The sequence below is a fragment of the Raphanus sativus genome, chromosome 4, assembly GCF_000801105.2.
Source record: "Raphanus sativus cultivar WK10039 chromosome 4, ASM80110v3, whole genome shotgun sequence".
In the NCBI taxonomy this organism is placed as follows: Eukaryota; Viridiplantae; Streptophyta; class Magnoliopsida; order Brassicales; family Brassicaceae; genus Raphanus; species Raphanus sativus.
In genome coordinates this window covers 38,854,223-38,873,567 of record NC_079514.1, presented here as the reverse complement: position 1 = coordinate 38,873,567, position 19,345 = coordinate 38,854,223, and the positions used below count along the sequence as shown (strand labels likewise).

The 19,345-nt window shown below is 33.8% G+C and overlaps 3 protein-coding genes across 6 annotated transcripts; 2 read left to right on the top strand and 1 right to left on the bottom strand.

Moving 5' to 3' along the window:
* Positions 1 to 1,874: 1,874 nt before the first annotated feature.
* Positions 1,875 to 3,106, top strand: LOC130511585 (tetraspanin-12-like). The gene is made up of 2 exons (XM_057008759.1): positions 1,875 to 2,398; positions 2,790 to 3,106. Exons 1-2 carry the CDS (start codon positions 1,910 to 1,912, stop codon positions 3,090 to 3,092), a joined length of 792 nt encoding a protein of 263 aa, XP_056864739.1. The 5' UTR covers positions 1,875 to 1,909; the 3' UTR covers positions 3,093 to 3,106.
* A 5,638-nt stretch (positions 3,107 to 8,744) lies between these two features.
* LOC130494400 (ENHANCER OF AG-4 protein 2-like) lies at positions 8,745 to 16,588 on the top strand. 4 transcript variants are annotated; one of them, XR_008945079.1, is made up of 13 exons: positions 8,745 to 9,103; positions 9,446 to 9,522; positions 9,764 to 11,443; positions 11,518 to 12,025; positions 12,203 to 12,311; positions 12,496 to 12,608; positions 12,687 to 12,868; positions 13,022 to 13,688; positions 13,788 to 14,262; positions 14,433 to 14,513; positions 14,602 to 14,761; positions 16,066 to 16,160; positions 16,300 to 16,588. XR_008945079.1 is itself a non-coding variant. In XM_057008757.1 (11 exons), the coding sequence occupies exons 1-11, from the start codon at positions 8,990 to 8,992 to the stop codon at positions 14,670 to 14,672; spliced, it is 4,077 nt and encodes a 1,358-aa protein (XP_056864737.1). In that variant the 5' UTR covers positions 8,746 to 8,989; the 3' UTR covers positions 14,673 to 15,009. The 4 variants fall into 4 exon arrangements, 1 of the variants encoding a protein (XP_056864737.1); XR_008945078.1 differs by having other exon boundaries at positions 8,746 to 9,103; positions 16,030 to 16,160; XR_008945080.1 differs by lacking the exons at positions 16,066 to 16,160; positions 16,300 to 16,588 and adding an exon at positions 15,878 to 16,023.
* A 42-nt stretch (positions 16,589 to 16,630) lies between these two features.
* LOC108811035 (uncharacterized protein At5g23160) lies at positions 16,631 to 17,918 on the bottom strand. Its single transcript, XM_018583098.2, has 2 exons — positions 17,483 to 17,918; positions 16,631 to 17,203 (listed from the first exon to the last, which is right to left on the bottom strand). Exons 1-2 carry the CDS (start codon positions 17,825 to 17,827, stop codon positions 16,784 to 16,786), a joined length of 765 nt encoding a protein of 254 aa, XP_018438600.2. The 5' UTR covers positions 17,828 to 17,918; the 3' UTR covers positions 16,631 to 16,783.
* Between the last annotated feature and the right edge of the window lie 1,427 nt (positions 17,919 to 19,345).

Below are 19,345 nucleotides of genomic sequence, written 5' to 3'. Positions count from 1 at the left end.
GATCAGAAAGAATTCAATTCAAACACTGTTCGAAATTTTTTAATACTCGGACATAGTTTAATTTTAAAATACAAAAATCTGATATTCGTAACAATCGATCTGTAACGTATATTTGAATGTCATGTCTAACTGATTAGTAAACAAATAAAATAATTTTGTTAATCGTTTTAATTCTTGTCACCAATAGAGAAATTTCATTTATACACGTGAAATTATTATGGTAATATAATTAATGTAGTAGTTTGGAAAATGAGACAAAATATAAAATATGTGATAAAATATTTTAAAAAAACAATAAATGAACTGATTATAATTGCATGATACAAAGAAATAAGGCGGTTTGGAGTCAGCGAAGTAGCAAAGAGGCCGAGGATACTCAGTATTCACTTCTACTAGTGACATTCACCTGAAATATAAGCTGAAACAGACTAGAGAAGAGGTCGTCTGGATAACAAAAAGTAGCATTAGGTTTGCTAAAAGTTTAGGCTTCAATGACATCGAACTTGGTTGCGAAGATGGCGGCAGGTTCATATATTAAAACCTATACATTTCCATTATTTTGTTCTCAGGATCGAAAGAACATAAAATCTTAGTACTATTTTCTATAAAGAAAAGACTGGTTGCGTAAAATTAAATATTAGATTTCCCACTGCAATATTAAATGAATTTTTAGTAATAGAAATTATTAACTACTTTTGAATTGAAATATAATTTCTTAATTAAATTTTCAACGTTTTAATTTCCAACTTAAAACCCTTACTGCGTGTACATTCCGTTTACAGTGCTGTCTATTTTAAATAAAAACAATTTAAATGACTATGTGATGAATTTTATATATAGGGCTTTTTACTATATCATATATAATTATAAAATATTAATTTGTGATTTAAATTTAGCAGGTTCGATAAGAATTATATATGCAAGGTTTTCCAAGAAGCGACCAAAGCGGGTGCAACCACCCTGGCCTTCGCGGACACGGTGGGGATCAACATGCCGCAAGAATACGGAGAACTTGTGAGATATGTCAAACCAAAGACTCCTGGATGTAAAGGTTTCAATTGTTACCCACGTACCGAACTGGAGATGACATAAGCAAATCAAATATGAACTGATTTGGTTTTAATTTGAGACACGTAATAACATTTGTATGAATATATAAACACATATAATAAATGCATACAAGGTTAATAAAATATAAACCAAGATCATCCCGTTTCCAACAAAAGCGCGTAGTTATGGTCATGAAGTAATTGAGGCAAAGTCAAAGAACTTAAGTCTACACCGTCCAAAGCTTCAGATGTTTAGTTAGTGGAAACCACGTCCCAATTAATAGTGCCGATCGTTTTATTAGTAACCAAACCATTCACACGTCACAATTAACCGTTTAAACTTTTAATTACGGCAGTTATTCCCTCTTAAACTTTTAAAATATTTTTTTTGACATAAATTTACAAAAACTATTATTCATGTCTTATCTTTAGAAAAGAAATTAATGAAGATTCATCTTAAAATGTTTATATTGTTTTAAATCTCAAAACTGACCTTGAATATATCATTCATCATGTTAAACTGAGTCTCTGTTCAAGGGCCTCTTTAACTAGTTAAGAATAACAATCACATCTTTGACTCTATGGGTACTTTTGAAATGTGAATATTTTACCCTCCCTACCAATATTATAAATTAACAATAACTAAATGGTCATAAGTTGGAATATATATAATAAGTTATCGGATTATGACAAGTTTAATGTTCACATTTTCTAAAATAATTTGGTAAACAAGTTCAATATTCCTCGTATATACGACACATGGACATGTATATTAATATATAACACTTTTGAGTTTGAGACATTCGTTTTGTCCACAAACAAAACTTTTCTCTCGGCCAAAAACAACCGGCGATTAAACAATGCCACGGCTAAGCAACGCCGCCGTGATAACAACGAACGCAATCCTCGTATTGATCGGCCTCGCCACCTTATGTTTCTCTGTATACCTCTTCATCGCAGGCCCATCAGAATGTCAACGCTTCATTCAAAACCCTCTCATCGTGACAGCGACTCTCCTCTTCTTCATCTCTTCCTTAGGCCTCATCGCGGCTCTCTACGACAACTACATCATCATAACTCTCTACCTCTTCTTCCTCTTCCTCTCCATTCTTCTCACCCTAATCTTCTCCATCTTCATCTTCCTTGTAACTAATGCTTCCGCCGGCAAAGCGTTTTCGGACAAGGGAATAGGGAATGTCAAGACCGGTGATCTTCAAAACTGGATCGGAGACCATTTCCTTCAAGGTAAGAACTGGGAAGGGATTAAACGATGCATGGCCGATTCTTCCATTTGTAAGTTTCGTCCACATGACGTTGACTTTGACGCCAAACACCTCACACACGTAAAGGTATGTGTTCATATCTTTCAGTTGGCATGAGAGTTTTTAACTGAAACAAATATCCGAACTTCCGATCCAAATCTGTTTTTAATACTCTCTGGATATATAAATTATATCCAAACCGAAGCAAAATCCGACCTAGTAATCCAAAATATCTGAAGTATTGTTAATTATTTATATAACTTAAAAGTAATTTACATTTTTTTAACAAAAAGTAATTTACATATTATAGAGTATTTTTGGAGATTTTTGTAAATTAATACCAGATTTTTTGGTTATTTTGAATAATCTGTAGTTAATTTATGTAGGTTGGTTAATTTTTATCGAAAAATTGAACCGGAATTAGTTAATTAATGCTTTGTATATATATTTTATATGTATTTTTTTTTCTTGTATTCAGTTTGGATGTTGTCGACCTCCAGTAGAGTGTGGCTTCGAGGCAAAGAATGCTACGTTTTGGACAGTTCCGGCCACGTCGACTGCAGCGATCACTGGAGACTGCAAAACGTGGAGTAACACGCAGAGCCAGTTGTGTTACTCGTGCGAGACGTGCAAGGTTGGAGTTTACAAAGGGATAAGAAAAAGATGGAGGATTCTTCTCGTCTTTAATCTTCTTCTTATCCTTCTCGTCGTCTTGCTTTACTCATGTGGCTGCTGTGTGAGGAAAAACAATCGTGTTCCATGGAAACGCCGGTTCCTCTGAAAACTCATCCTTCATTTTGTTTTTCTTTCTCAAATTAATTAATATATCCTTCATTATTTTCTTGAAATTATTACTTGGTGTTTGATACTTCTTGAACATGAGTACGGGTTTGGTTATATTAACGTGTGAATGCATTGATGGAAACAACTATGAGAGCATCATTTCTCAAACAAAAAAGAAATATTAATATTTTTAAATAACTTTGTTAAATTTTTAAATTTTGTTTTTGAAAAATAAACCAGTAAACAAAAAAAAGTAGTTTTCATGAATCTCTCAGAATATCTCATCTGAAATTCCCTTCTCAATTTCTTTCGAATATTTTGATTATGAAAACCTCTTTTAGATATTTCCAATGGCATGTTCTATATATGCTCTCGGAAAGCATGTTCTATGCTCTGATGATCTAAAGAAAAGTACATTTTACAAAAGAGGTTTTCATAGAAAAGTATATTTTACAAAAAAAAGTAACTGTAGAACTATTCAAAAACACTTAAATAAACTTCACCAGTATTGCTGAAACTGGAATGTTCTATTCGGAAAAATAACATGATGACAGGACCAAAAGAAGCTTTACTTAATACTCCAACCACCCATAAGCGCAAACAGAAAGAGTCTCCATCGGAGGCATCTCGACGAAATCAAGAAGAGATTTGAGCCACAAAGGAGACTCCTCAACTTTTTTTTTTTTTTTTTCATTTATCCTCAACTTTCTTCTTCAACCTTGTTTTGAGATTGATTTATAGTCTTCTTCCTCCTGATAAAACTAGACATGAGTAGCTTCTCAAAGGCTCCTTCTACAGACTCTCGGCTTATCTCATGCTCACTTGCTCAGCGTACTGCTCTAAGAAAAAGTTACTTGAGGCCCATATCTCTTCCTCTGAAGCGTAATGGCTGATCCCTAAACGCACGCTTGTACGGGTCCCACACTCTAGTCCGAGGGAACGTTGGAACATTGCCTACACAAAGTCATCACTTCCCATTCAGACACGAGCCAAAGACGAAAAAAGGTTGAAACTTTGAAGGGAAAACGGCCATTTCATACCCAACATATCGCAATATGTTCAATTTATACCCGACTTATATGGCCGTGCGAAAACATACCTGAATTTATATGATCGTGTCAAAACATACCTAACTTACAATTTTTTGGCAAAATCATACACCAGTCGCCACATCACTTGCTATATCATCTATTTTTGTTCGTGTGGATGTAACGTCAGCTAATTTTGCTGACGAATATGCCATATGTATAATTTTAAAGAAAAAACTAAATAATTTTGTTATAAAAATATTTTTTTAAATGTAAAATTTATAATTTAATATTTAGTAAAATTAACAAAAGTTAATTAATTAGTTAAATTTTAATCTTATATAAAAGATATATTTCCGATCCTATCAAAAATCGTCTTTATAAGAGTTATTTATGTATTGTAATGATTCAAATGCAATGTTAGTGTCGAGGACGTGTTACTCTTGATTAATGGTTTTGTTAATCTATTTTTTAAATGTAAATATCCATGATTAATAAAATGTAAGAAATTTATTTTTACACTTGATTAATAAAGCATAACATAATTTATTTTTACGCTTTATTAATCATTGGTATGTTATTACATTTAAAAAATTAGATTAAATGTAAATAACATACTCATGATTAATAAAGCGTAATATGATTCATTTTTATGTTTTATTAATTATGGGTATATTATTTATATTTAAAAATTTAGATTAACACAACCATGATTAATCAAGGGTAACATGTCTGTAACACTAGCATTAGATTTGAATCATTGAAATAAATATATAACTCTTATAAAAACGATTTTTTATATGATCAAAATATTTACGAATATATCTTTTATATAAGATTAAAATTTAATTAAATTATTTTTTGTTAATTTTACTAAATAATAAAAAATTATAAAATTTTACATTTTCTAAAAGTTTTTTTTATAAGAAAATTATTTAGTTTTAAAATTTTTTTATACACATGACATATTCGTCAGCAAAATTAGCTGACATTGCATCCACACGAACAAAAGTAGATGACATGGCAGCTGATGTGGTGACTGGTGTATAATTTTGCCGAAAAATTATAAATTGGGTATGTTTTGGCACGATCATATAAGTTCAGGTATGTTTTGGCACGACCATATAAGTCGGGTATGAATTGAACATATTACAATATGTTGGGTATGAAATGGCCGTTTTCCCAAACTTTGAACCTTATCCAAGTCGAAACTAACTACACAAAGACATTACATTACTTTCCCATTAATCAGACATGAGCAAACAACGAAAAAGCTCAAAACTTTAGAAAGAGAATGTTACTAAGACAGTGATCTTTCTAACTCTCAGACTCTCACCACGAACCCTTGACGGAAACTGTTTCTTAAAGATCGAAGCTTTGGATAAGTTTGGACCTTCTCCTAATCGAAAGTGACTAAATTTGAAGATGGTTCACGAACTGAGCAAAAGAAAGAGAAGATGATACCATCAGAGGCGCACCTAGGGGCTCTGAAGCTCCTTGAAACGTTCCGTGACGGTGACAGTGGCTTACTTGGATTCGAGCTGCATATCAGAAACTAAAGCTCTTAAGAAACAGTAATTGAACATACAAACAGAAAAACAGATTTAAAGTATTCAAATAGAAAAACAGATTTATTTTTAAAATATTTCATATCTAAAAAACGAAATTAAAATTATATATATAACTTAAACTAATAAAATAAATATTAAAATTTGACAACTTGCTTGAAATAGTATTTGTTATAGTAAAACAGAAAATGAAAAGTAAAATAGTAATATTAACAAAAAAATATTTCTTCTTATAATATGTTGAGACTATAAGACATTATAAATATGATTTAAAACCACCAATTATAATATGTTAAATCATTATTTTAGTTTACAATTTTTAAAAAATCAAAATTTCCAATTATTAATTTCCAAAATAAAATATAAATCCAATACAAATACGGTTTCCAATAAAAATAATTCAATAAAATCAGTTTAATATATTTTTAAAATTCAAATTAAACCATAATAATTTAAGTTACATATAAATAACATAAACAAAATATTTTTTTAAAAAATATATATATATATAAATGTATAATTTTTACATTGAAAATAACATTTTAAAAATGTAATACAAAATCTTTTAATTGAAGCTATAAGAAGTGAAAAAGATATCACAAATCATAGGATTTAAAACCACCAATCAATCATATTATGAGAAATCAGCATGTTAGTTTGCTATTTTTAAAAATATCAATATTACCAAAAAGTTGTTTATTTCAAAATAAAATGTAAATCAATTTAAATATGGTAAACTTAAAAATGAAATTAATAATATATAAGTTAACTGAAATATATAATAGATTTCCGAAATTAACATGAAATATCTTACAAATATAATAATTAACTTATAAATGCAAGATATTTAAATTTTACGTTATATGCTATTGAAAATATTCAATAATATGATTTAAAACACATAGGATCAAAAAAAAAAAAAGAACACATAGGATCTAATACAACTAATCATAATATAACAAATCATTATTTTAGTTTTATATCTGCAAAATGTCAATATTCCAAAAATTTGTTTATTTCAAAATAGAACAGAAATCAATATCAAATAAGGAAAGCAAACAAAAGTAAAAAAAATAAATAAGATAATTGAATATATGGTAAATTTTCGGAAAAAAATATGCAAGAATTTCAACAGTTATAACTATAAAAGTCACCAATATATGCCAAATCATTTTGTTAAATTTTTTATTTCTAATAAATGTCAATGTTATCAAAATTGTTTATTTCAACATAAAACCTAAATTAATATAAAAAGGTAATCTTAAAAAAATAAAAATATTAACAGAAAAAAGAAAATTGTGTATTTTTATGAGAAGGGCTATATGTTATTAAAATATTATAGATATAATTTAAAACTAAGAAAAACATGCCAAATCAAAATCATAGTTTACTATGTTTAGAAATCTGAAGAGAAAATTTATTATAATTAACTTAAAATACCAATTAAGATAAACTAAAAAAAAAGAAACTACAAAAATAACTTGATATATATGCTAAGTCTTTCAAAAATTAACATAAAAATATTGATAAAATTGTCATAAACTACGCCAACACATACAAATGGCATATACATCAAAATAAAATAGATAGTTAAAATCAAAATAGTTAAAATAATCAAATAAATAAATATGTAAACTGAAATTTAGTATTTAAATTTTCTTAGTTACATAGGTATCGGCCTTAAAAATAGTCTAAGTTTATACTTAGTTACAAAAGTTCTTTTCAAAAAAAAATAATGGGTTATTTTGGTCCTTGTTTGACTGAACCAATTCATTCTTACAATAATTGTACAAAATATTATTATAGATAAATGATGACAAAAGTAATTTACTTATGTAAGATTTTTTATGGTCTGATTTGAAGTTACCTCATTCTCACATAGGTTTACATAAATGAAGATGGATGATAGCGTGTTTGGTGAACTAAAAACTTCATATCATTTTGTAATATCTCACAGGTCATATCATTTTTATGTTTGATAGTTGAATCTTTCTAATACACAACTTCTCTCTCTAATATGTGTGTGTAGGTGTTACCATGTGTAAAGAACAAGCAAGGGGAAGAAATGCTTCATGAGCTTTGCCATATGTGGAACAATCATAAGAAGATGGTTTCATATCTCGCCAAGTTTTTTGGCAGTCTTCAAAAGATTGAAGGCTTTTGCTGATATCTTCAAGTTTCATATTACTGCAAAATTGGATGCCCTTATAGAACAAGTCAAGACGCACTTAGCAGTGGCCGTCGTCGCGTGAACGACAAGGTGCTTGTCAGAGAAATAGCTAGTCTACACGATAAATACGTGGAATATGTCAGGGACTATTTTCAGTATCCCCCCTTCCACGAGGCATTCAAAAAAGCTTTTGTAATCTGCTGTAAAGCAATATTAGGTGGAAGCTTAATTGCAGAACGGCTTGCAACCTTTTGCGACAATAAGGCATAAGTAAATGATCGATCTCTCAAAGGTGTACAAGATTTACGATGCAGCTTCCCTCTCGTTGGAACCTGTTCCAAAAACTTTCAGCTCTTGTGTTATTACACAAGTGACCGAAAACGCACTTGGACAATCTAACTATTATAAAAAGGTTTTTTAAAAATTCGAGATATGATACAGTATTTAATTGTTTTTTTGTCTAGTTTTGGTTCTCCAATGGAAAAGAAATCAATAATAATGTTCACAATTTTACAAAGGAAATAAATTTATGTATCTATAAGACTATAACCAATCGCTTAAGATTATAAAAGATAAATGGAAAGTCCTTACAGTTGATCATCTGGATCATATTGTATTGTAACCATCTTTTTTTTCTTTGTTGATTAAAACATATTAAATTTCAACAGAAAAAAAGAAATGGAAATTCTATTAATTATTTTTGTTTGCTTTTTTGTTCAAATCAATAATAAATGTTTACAATAGTAGAAAGGAAATCTGTTCAAATCAGTAATAATGTTTACAATTTTAAAAATGAAATACTGATCTGTACTGTATGACTATGACCAATAATAGCTTAAGAAGTTATTAAGATAATAAAAACATTACTATACTAAAGAAAAATGAAAAGTAAAAAAAAAAAGGAAAGAATTCATCCCCAAGTTTCTCCCTCATTCACATTACCTCTCTCAGCCCTGAGCCTCATCGTCTCGCGACTGCCTCAATCTCTCTCTGTTGATCCATAGCTGTATCTGTTGACGACTCAACCAGCGAATTGGAATCAGAGTTTCTTATTGGTGTATCTTTACGGGATTGAATTGCGAAAAAATTAGGGTTTTATAGAGGAGGGAAACAACAATAGTCGCCTCCTATGGCTCCGGGGCGTAAAAAAGGAGCGGGCAGCAAGGGCAAGGACAACGGGAAGCTGATTCTCGGTGATCTCGTCCTCGCCAAAGTCAAAGGCTTCCCCGCTTGGCCTGCTAAGGTTTTGGTTTTGCCTCTTTGGTTGTTGATTGATGAGCCTAAAGCTCCATAGACATTATTAGCTTTGTATAGTTTCCTATTTCGTTGATGAGCTCTACTGTTCTCTTTAATTAATCTGTTTACTGTTGAATTGTTGATAAAAAGGTTTCATGAATCTCTATGTATTACTGAGAGTGGTAGACTATCTATCTCTTTAGTTAATCGGTCAGATTCTACTGTTTTTGATTATGTTGTCAGATTCTACAGTTATGAATCACATATGTTGTTGATAAAGGTTTCATCTTGATAAACAGTGAGCGTGAAATTATTTTGAATGAATAAATTTGCTTCTTTTGAGTTTCAGATCAGCCGGCCTGAAGAGTGGGATCGTGCTCCAGATCCCAGGAAGTACTTTGTTCACTTCTTTGGTACACAGGAAATGTAAGGCAACTCTCTTGGACCTTTCTCATTTATCAACTTTAGTTAGTATATCATTGTTGCTAATTAGGCACTAGGTCTCGGTTATCAGGTGTTCTCTTACCTTAATTAAAAGTTTTCACCTTTACTTGATGTTTGGTTGTGTGTGTGTGTGTGTGTGTGTTTTTTTGTTGCTTACTATGTCTTTAGAGTTGATTTTTTTATTTGCGTTGTGCGTTGAGCAAGTTACGTTACTTTATTGCAGAGCTTTTGTTGCACCACCTGATATCCAAGCCTTCACTAGTGAGTCAAAGGCCAAACTGTTGGCTAGATGTCAAGGTAAAACTGTTAAGTACTTTGCACAGGCTGTGAAGGAAATAAGCACAGAATTTGAGGGGTTGCAAAATCACAAGTCTGATGTTTTGGGTAATGAGGATCCGATGGATGCTGCGGAGCCTGGTTTGGTAAAGGATGAGACAGTTGATGGATCAGATCACATCGTCACTGATTCTGATGGAACTGATAACTTAGATTCTGAGGTGGGACCTTACTTCCCGAAAGTAGAAAAGAAAAAAGTTGAAACAAAGAAGCAGGGTTCGTCTCCATTTCGGGAATCCACAGCCACATCTTCGGGTAGCGAGTTACTAGAGCAGGTGGACCCTGAAATAAAAGAAGAAGATTTTGATAAAGGACCTGATGGTTGCACTAAGAAATTTTGTAATGGTCAAAAGGATCTGCCCAACGGTAAGAGAATAAAGAAGGAAGCAGGTGGCTCGGACAGAGAAGGTAAAGATACAGTTCGCAGAGACAAAAGCAATAACTCACATGCCCCTGATGGTCGAGATACTAGTGGTAAACCAGAATTCAGAAAGTCAAAAGGTCTGTTGTCAGAGAAATCTAGGTCCAAAGTGTCTGGAGTTAAGCAAGAAATTCCACCTGGCGTTAAAGATGGGGTTTCCGGCAAGAAAAGGAGGCTTGAAAGTGAATCAGGGAAGCCTGCACAAAGAGTAGATGAGAGCTCACGTGCGGCTAAAAAGCCGCGGTGTGAAGGTAAAAATGACAAAGACAGGTGTGAAAATGATTCTACTGGCACTGTATCAGATATTAAGCGTGAACTTGTTGTAGGACTAAGTGCTCGTGGAGGTGATTTACAATATGATAAAATAGTTGCAACAAAGCGCCGGAGACAAACAGTGGAGCATGATACCTCGCCTCCTTTTTCTGGGTCTCGTGTTAAATCCGAGAAAGGTCAACTGGAACAGAAAGACCGTGCATCTTCTGTTAGTAATGTCAAGGTTCCAGCTTCACAGTCGCTGAAAAAAAGGAGGGCTGTTTGTGTATATGACGAAGATGATGATGAAGATCCGAAAACCCCATTACATGGAAGTCAAGCCGTTGTTCCAAAAGCAACACCAGTATTGACTGATGGTCCTAAAAATGCTAACGTAGGTCGTGATACTTCTACCAAAGCCAAAATATCTGCTAGATCTACAGAGAGTATGGGACTAAGGAAAGTACCTCTGCGTAAACATTGTGAGGATACTTCACGTGTATTATCAGATAATGTGGAGAATTCTACAAACATCTTACCCATGGTAAAACCCATCAGCCAGTTGCCGGCAAAGGATGTAAAGCAAATCTTGCAATCTCCTATGAAGTCTCCTCAGCTGGTGTCACCTAACAAGCAGGTTGCTGGACAGCATAAACCTGTCAAACCATCTGTCAAAGTTTCTGGTGCTTTGATGGCAAAGAAGCCTCATAGTGATTCTGGTAAGGAAGCAGTCGTAGGATCTGATAAAGTAAGCTCTACCCGATCTCAGCCTACAAATCAGAGACATAAACCAGCTTCAGTTGGAGATATGCCAACAGTGGTTTCAAAAGCTGCGTTACGTCTGAATGATGCTGGGGTTTTAAGAGACACTTCTGAGGATTTCTCTGCTGTTATGTATGTCACGTTCTATCCGTAGTTTTTGTGTGGTTTTGTTGTTCTGTCGCTTATAATTAGTTTTTATAATGCAGGCTTGATAAAAATCGAGAAAATGAGAGTGCTCCATTCACCAGAGCGAGGACCCCAGATTCGGCTGCATCTATGAAGGATCTAATTGCAGCTGCACAGGCCAAAAGAAAACTAGCACATTCGCAAAATTCAATTTTTGGAAAATTGGACCCTAGTTTTTTAGGCATCAATGATACTCAGATGAGGAGCCATTGCCCAATTATGGTTCAGCATGCTTCAGCTGCCATCGTAATGCCTGTCCCAGTTCAAGAACATCAACAAGACTCATTTCCGTCAAATCATGAGCATCAGTCCTCATCAGGAAATCAAAATGAGACTGATGATAATGAAGAGAGAAGACGTAGTTCAGGGCATGAGTCAGTTGGAGGGTCACTTAGTGGTGGCACTGAGGCTGCTGTTTCTCGGGATGCTTTTGAGGGCATGATAGAGACCTTATCGAGAACTAAGGAAAGTATCGGACGTGCAACACGCCTAGCAATTGATTGTGCCAAGTATGGGATTGCTAGTGAGGTAAGATGGTCGGTTGGTTTATATTTATGTTCTGTCTTAAGGCTGTCCACAAACTTAGTGTTAGGCTGCACAGAGAAAGCTACTTTTAAGTTGCATTTTTCTCCGCTTGGCTTATTGGATGTTTAGCTTGCTACGTAAACTGCTTTAGCTGGGAAATTTATTTGTGTTCTTACCTAGGTGGTGGAACTTCTCATAAGAAAGTTGGAAAGTGAGCCTCACTTGCATCGAAAAGTGGACTTGTTCTTTCTTGTTGACTCTATCACCCAGTGTTCGCACAACCAAAAAGGTGAACTTTTCTCTTGCCTACCTGTTCTCGGATCTTCAGTTCACTGAATTGCTAATAGTATTTGGATTTTATTGTTTATTTATTTTTGACTGCATTTCGAAGAGTACATCTAGTAAAGTTTGCTATTAGAATCTATTTGTACCTAGAAAGATAAGTAATTACTGAGATTATGAATTTTGTGTAGGTATTGCTGGTGCTTCATATGTTCCTACTGTGCAAGCTGCTTTGCCACGTCTTTTAGGGGCTGCGGCTCCTTCAGGGACCGATGCTCGTGATAACCGTCGTAAATGTCTGAAGGTGCTTTTACTATTTGCTCGTTTTGAAGTTATCTTTTCATTTTTCGTAGGCTGGAGTCAGTGACGTCCTTTTTTTTAGGTTTTGAAGTTGTGGCTTGATAGGAAAATCTTTCCTGAATCTCTTCTGCGTCACTATATAGATGATATTGGAGCTTCTGCTGATGATGCAACTGTTGGGTTTCGACGTCCTTCCAGATCTGAGCGTGCTGTAAATGATCCTATCAGAGAAATGGAAGGGATGCTTGTTGATGAGTATGGCAGGTATGCTAAACGCTTGTCTTTCTTAGTAGTTTACTCTCTGGATCTCATAGATATTGCTGATTACAAAAGAACAGGCAAAGTCAATTTATTTATCAATGAGTTTGGGATCAGTTGTTCGAGTGTTAATGAACTTATTTACCATTTTTTCTGCAGCAATGCAACTATTCAGCTGCCAGGGTTTTTCTCTCCTCATACCTTTCAAGATGATGAAGAAGATGACGATCTTCCAAATCTTCCAATACCACAAGATGCGAAAAATACATCATCTGGGGAACCTTTCAATGCTTTAGACGACTTGGAAGCACGTGATACTTTGAGTGATACAGCCCATAGAGTTCTAGAGGATGTAGATCGTGAACTTAAAATGGAAGATGTATGTGATCAGCCGAAAGATGTAGCACCTTCCGCTTTCTGTGAGAATGAGACAAAGGGTCAGTCACTGGATGCTAGGGAACCAGTTGCAGAAAAGTCAACTGGGGTGCCTCCTCTTCCAGAGGATTCTCCTCCCCTGCCTGACGAATCACCTCCATCTCCCCCTCCTCTACCTCCTTCTCCACCACCTCCATCCCCACCTCCTCCGCCTTCATCTCCGCCCCCATTGATGCCACCACCACCACCTCCCCTTTCACCTCCACCTTCACCGCCACCTCCACCTCCACCGCCTGCACAATCTATAGCTTTACCACCATCGTTAACCATTCAACAATCCATTGCTAGCCATCAACAGTTACCGCTTCAACTTGGATTTCCTCTAGCATATCCATTATCGCATCAAACATATCCAGGATCTGTGCAGCAAGATCGCGGTAGCATTTTCACTGTACGTTCGTTGATTTATTATGTTTGATGTTAGACAAATTCCTAATGTATATTTTCCTATTTTATCATTTATGGTTAAACTCCTGTGCACCATGTGCAGGGTGATCAAATTGTCCAAGGGCCTGGAAGTCATGTTGAGAGGGCTGGAAAAACTGAGTTTTTCGTGCAGCAATCATCTAATTTTTCTCCAGCAGGAGTGTGTAGCTCCAGGGAGCCTTCAGCATTTACTTCCTCCAGACAACTAGAATTTGGGAACAGCGATGCACGTTTTAATCCTGAAGCTTCGTCACAGAACCAACGGTTTCAACTGAACATCCCTCTATCCCAAAGACCTATGCTTAGGAACCTGCCTTCAGCACCGTCCAGTCATTTTCCGTATCCAAGCCATGTTCAGTCACAATCCCAGCGTTCCTACACTCATCCTTATTCTTTCCCACCTCAACGTGATGATGGACGGCGATTTAGAAATGAGGAACCATGGCGGATGTCTTCAAGTGGTCGTAGTGCAGAAAACCAAAGTGGTGCTTGGGTACAGGGGAGAAATTCACATCCAGGCTTTCCCAGAGTCACAGACAGTATGTAGATACTTGATACCTTATATACTCTCTTAATGTTGAGCCGTATTAATTTACATGATTGCTTGTGAACTTTGAGATGCATCTGTTAACTATGATATAATTTTCCAGCTTGTATGTTTGTGTCATGGTTATCCTTGTTATTGATTGTCTTATGTGCAATTCACCAGATTTTTTTCGGCCACCTTCAGTGGCAATGAGCTATCAGCCTTCTTCTGCCAGTAACTTGCAAGCTGTGCCTACAACTCCAGGTGAGATTATCTCACCTGCATCTGATTACAGACTCCTAACGACACTTTCAAATACTTTATTCTTACCATTTTAAATTACCTATTTTAGGTCATGCTGCTTCCCAGATGCTACCATCTCGGTCAGACATACCTACCGCAAATTGTTGGAGGCCAGCTTGAGGTTAAGGTAGAATTTCGTTGGTCTGCTCCTGTCAATATCAATGGAAAAAGGAGCTGCTAGTGCCTCATTAACAAGATTAATCCTCTAGGTTTGAGTTTCTAAATTCTAAAATTAAGTCAGTACTGTCATCAAACAGTTAACAGTTATACAACTTTCTCTTCTATGAGAACTTTTTCACTTCAAAAGGCAAACAACTTTTGTCAGGATTCTGTAAATTGTATTCTTTTTCCTGACAATTGTATCTGGACAGATTAGTGTTTTTTTTTAAATTGGTTAGGAGTTCCGTTCCTCAGTCCTGTAACTATCACAATGTGCACAAAGCTTTTACTGGTTCAATACTTCATAGTCAAATAGTGTTTTTATGATTCTTTTCCTAAGCTTTAGTAGTGGGTCTTTGTTAGTTCTCAGACCAGAGGCTTACTGCTTAGTCTATATATTGTTGTTTGAATGAGTACAGTCCCTTTAGGTCCATGGTTGTAGACGTCCCTATAACTACTCTCTCTACCACGGGGTTCTCTTCATATTTTTATTTATTTTTTGTACTGAATTTTTGTTTTCATATCTTTCTCTTCTGGGGCTAGGCTTGAGACAGCCAGCTAATCTTATGTCAGTGTGTTCAAAACAACAGCCTTCTTAACTTGTTTTTCTAAGCATGTTAATGCAGCTGTGTGTCATGTCTAAGAGTGGTTTGCATAATTGCCTCTTTAAGTCTTTATGTGGTCATGGCCATGGGGGGTATATGACATGTGAACATGCGTGCGATCTTTTAGGCTTTTGCTCAATAGCTTTATAATCTTTGGTTTTGAGAAAGCTTTTGTCGTGCATATATCTTCAAAGTTGTGTAGCGTTTTTCAACTATGTGTTATTTGACAAATGTGTATGTGTTTGTTTTGCTTTGATCCGAAAAGTGGAAACACTTATCTTTCTCCAGTGACGGTCTAAAATTTATGATTCAGTGTTATTTATTCAAAGTTTGAGGTCTCTCTACCCTCTCCCTAAATTAATTTGTCAAACTACTTCTTGCTTTTTTCTGTTAAGTACATTATTGTTGGGGAACAAGTACTAGATTGAGAACCAGGTAGAATAGTGCTCCAGAACATAACAGTTTGTGTTTTAATCATTGGTTCTTGACAAGAGTTGGCTATTTTGAGGGCATTCAGTAGTTGGTCGAGTTTGCTTATTTTTGTGTGTGGGTTTTCGTCAGATCAAAGCTGCCATGTACAGTTAGATTCCTGGTATATGCTTTCAAGTCGCCTGTTGTTTGTGTTGTGGAATTAAATGCCCTGGGGGATAGTTTTCTATATACTTGTGTGTGTTGTGTTGAGACTTGAGTTGCGAGAACATATCTTCTTGAAGGTGATTTGTGTCTGACGACAAGCTTTTGATACAAAGTTAAATCACCGTGAGCGATGGCAATCATCGTGCTGGGGAAATCTGTGCGCATTATACAAGGCGGTCTCATGATCTGATAATGCCAAAAGTTTGATGTAAGAAACTTCTCTTGTTCTTGTACTCTCTGTCTTCTTTTTTTGTGTACAGTGAACTAGAAAGAACACACATGATGATGGGGGAATTGTCTTCTTGTTCTTGTTCATGTAAGATGGGGGAATTGTCTTCTTGGTTCAGGTTTATTAGAGATTCTGAGATTGGTTGGGGGGAGCTGAGAGTTGCAGGTCTTGGTGGGAACACTACTAGGCTTTAGACGATTGTCATCTCCTCTCATCAATAGAGTTTCTCAAGTTCGGAGGTAAAGCTTTTTCGTCACTGATGATCATTATTACCTCAGGATCTTTTGGGACAGAAAGTAATTTAAAGTCAGGTCACTGAAACTAAAATGTTGGTATATTATGCTAGAAAATGTTGTTTTACTCAATTAGGCTATGTAATTAACAGTATTCATCAACTGATCTTGTAACCAAAAGATTAGTCCTTGTTCTATTGCATAGGATTGGTAAAAGTTGAACCAAAGGTTTTACTTTCAAAAGCTGTTAACAATACAACATATAGACATTACTGTAAATCACAATGGATATTCAAATGAGATTACAACTAAGGGAAATCAATAATAATAATCAATTAACAAAAAAATATAAATGATATCAAAAGGTGGTCACATCAAAACGCGGCGTTGCTGCCGTACCAAAAACCCATCCAAAACGATTTTTTTCTTATAAGCCGCAGAGTTCAAATCCAAATCATCTTTGCCTTCAGCTTTACCGCCACCAGTGCGTGTGCGTTTGAGACGAGGGAGAAAGTAACACCAAGTACATGTACAAATAATAGCACACAGACGCCCCCACATCAACATGATCATTAGCGTTAGCATTATGATTGATATCCCAATCACCGAGTCAACCCGCGACGCTTTCCTGACCCGTGAAGACTTCTCCCGTTTGGATCCGGACCCGACGGTTGTAGTCGGTTCGAGTTTCCCGACACCAACTGTAGTAGTTGACACCTTTTCGTAACACATGTCGTATCCTGATAAAGTCAACGGTTCCGGGTTTGTGTCTCTTTGCTGAAAAGAAAACTTTTTAGGTTCTTTGGGACGTTGAACAAAAAAAAAAGCTTCTTTGGGACAGAACATAACATCAATGTTCTTTTAAAAAAAAAATTGACAAATTGTTTTTTTAGACTGAGAAAATGTTTTTTTTTTTAAATTGTGGCTTAAAGTTTTATTTACAATCAGGAATATAATAATAAAACAAATTATTGTATTTAAAAAGGAATATAGAATAATAATAAAACAAATTATTTTGTTTTGGGAAAGAAAATAAAAAAGGATGAATAAATAGTAGTGAATAAATACCTCTTTAGTTTCATGTTGTCCAACCGCAGTTATGTTCTTCGGGTCAGTAACTTGACGTAACACCCGAAACAGGTTTTGCTTATCATCTTCAATAGTCGAGTTATGTTTCTTCGTCTCACAAATCGTCGTCGTTGTGATCTCGCAGTTGTTTTTCACACGGAATGCTGTCGCTCGAGAAAACCAACGACTCCTTGTTTTCTTCTTCTTATTCTCTTGACCGCCGGCGCCGTCGTCTAGCGTTTGTTTGTGTGAGTGTATCTTCCGGGAAATACCGAAGCAGCCAAGAAGATAAGACGACGAAGAAGAGAACGTCTTCTCTCTGGCTTTCCTCTCCGGTTTGCCCATTGAAGTTTTGAGTCGAAGGAACGAGAAATGAAATATTATGTAAGGATTGATGATTCTGAACAGTTGGGATTTAATCTCATTTGATTTGTTTTAGTTATTTATTAGAACAGTTTGTGTTCGCACGCTTTCGATAATGCGATGTAAGTATATAAATTTTCTTAACATGTTTCCAAGTATCAAGATCGTGCCTTATAGGAATTTTCTTTGTAAGGCAGTAATATAACTTATTATTTTGCTTCACAAAAACATAGAAGTTTTATAATCCCCTAGACTATATTTGCGAAGTGATTTTGCCACATGTCCTCTTCACAATCAGTTTCGCAAAAAAAAATGTGACATGTCTACTAAATTTGATGACATGGCATATGAAAAATATGACATGGACAACTATATTTAATGTAAATTTATATTTTTGGTAAATTTTTTAAAATATAGTAATAACTCATATATTACATTTATATTGATTTATATTTTTCGTAAACTTTTTAGAATATGGTAATAATTCATAGATCCTCATTAAAATAAAATATTCAAATATGAACACTACTAATTTCGAAATATTATTTAATTATATTTTTATAACTATACAATTTTATTACTTCAAATTTTCGAAATTTTATAGAATTTTTTAAAATTTATAAAAAATAAACCTAAAATCATTGATTTCTTATATATTTACAAATTTTATAAATATTGTTTAGCTATACTTTTTCAAAATTATCATTATTATATCATTTTTATTAATTATGTAGTAATAACTCATATATTACATTTATGTTGATTTATATTTTTGGTAAAAAATTAGAATATGGTAATAACTCAAAGATCCTCATTAAAATAAAAATATTCAAATATGAACATTGCTAATTTCGAAATATTATTTAATTATATTTTTTATAACTATACAAATTTTATTACTTTAAGTTTTCGAAATTTTATACAATTTTAAATTTTTTTATAAAAAAGTAAACGTAAAATAATTAATTTCTTATATATTTACAAATTTTATAAATATTGTTTAGCTATGATTTTTCAAAATTATCAGTTTTATATCAGTTTTTATTAATTATATATAAGTTGATCTCTATAATATTATTTGAAAAGTCAGTTTCCTACGTGTCGCGCTCACGTTAACTCTCACGGTGATTGATTACGATGATACCATTAACGAATCAAATATATCTAATTATCATTATTAAACATTTTTTTTATTTTTTTTTTCTATTTAGGTTTCATTTTTTTTCTCCAAATAACCTATATATAAAGAAAATATAGTAATTTAAAAACAAAAATATCTTTTATATATAGTGTAATTCATAATAAGGAAATTTCACAAAATAATCTTAATTTTAAAGTAAAAAAATATAATCTTCCCTTTTAAAAATAATCTTCACAATATAATATATATTTTTAAAAGTATTAACATTTTATTTAAATTAATATATTTCTCATATTATTACAAAATAATTTAAATAGCATAAACTAAGATATCTTTAATGAATAAAATTTAATTTAATC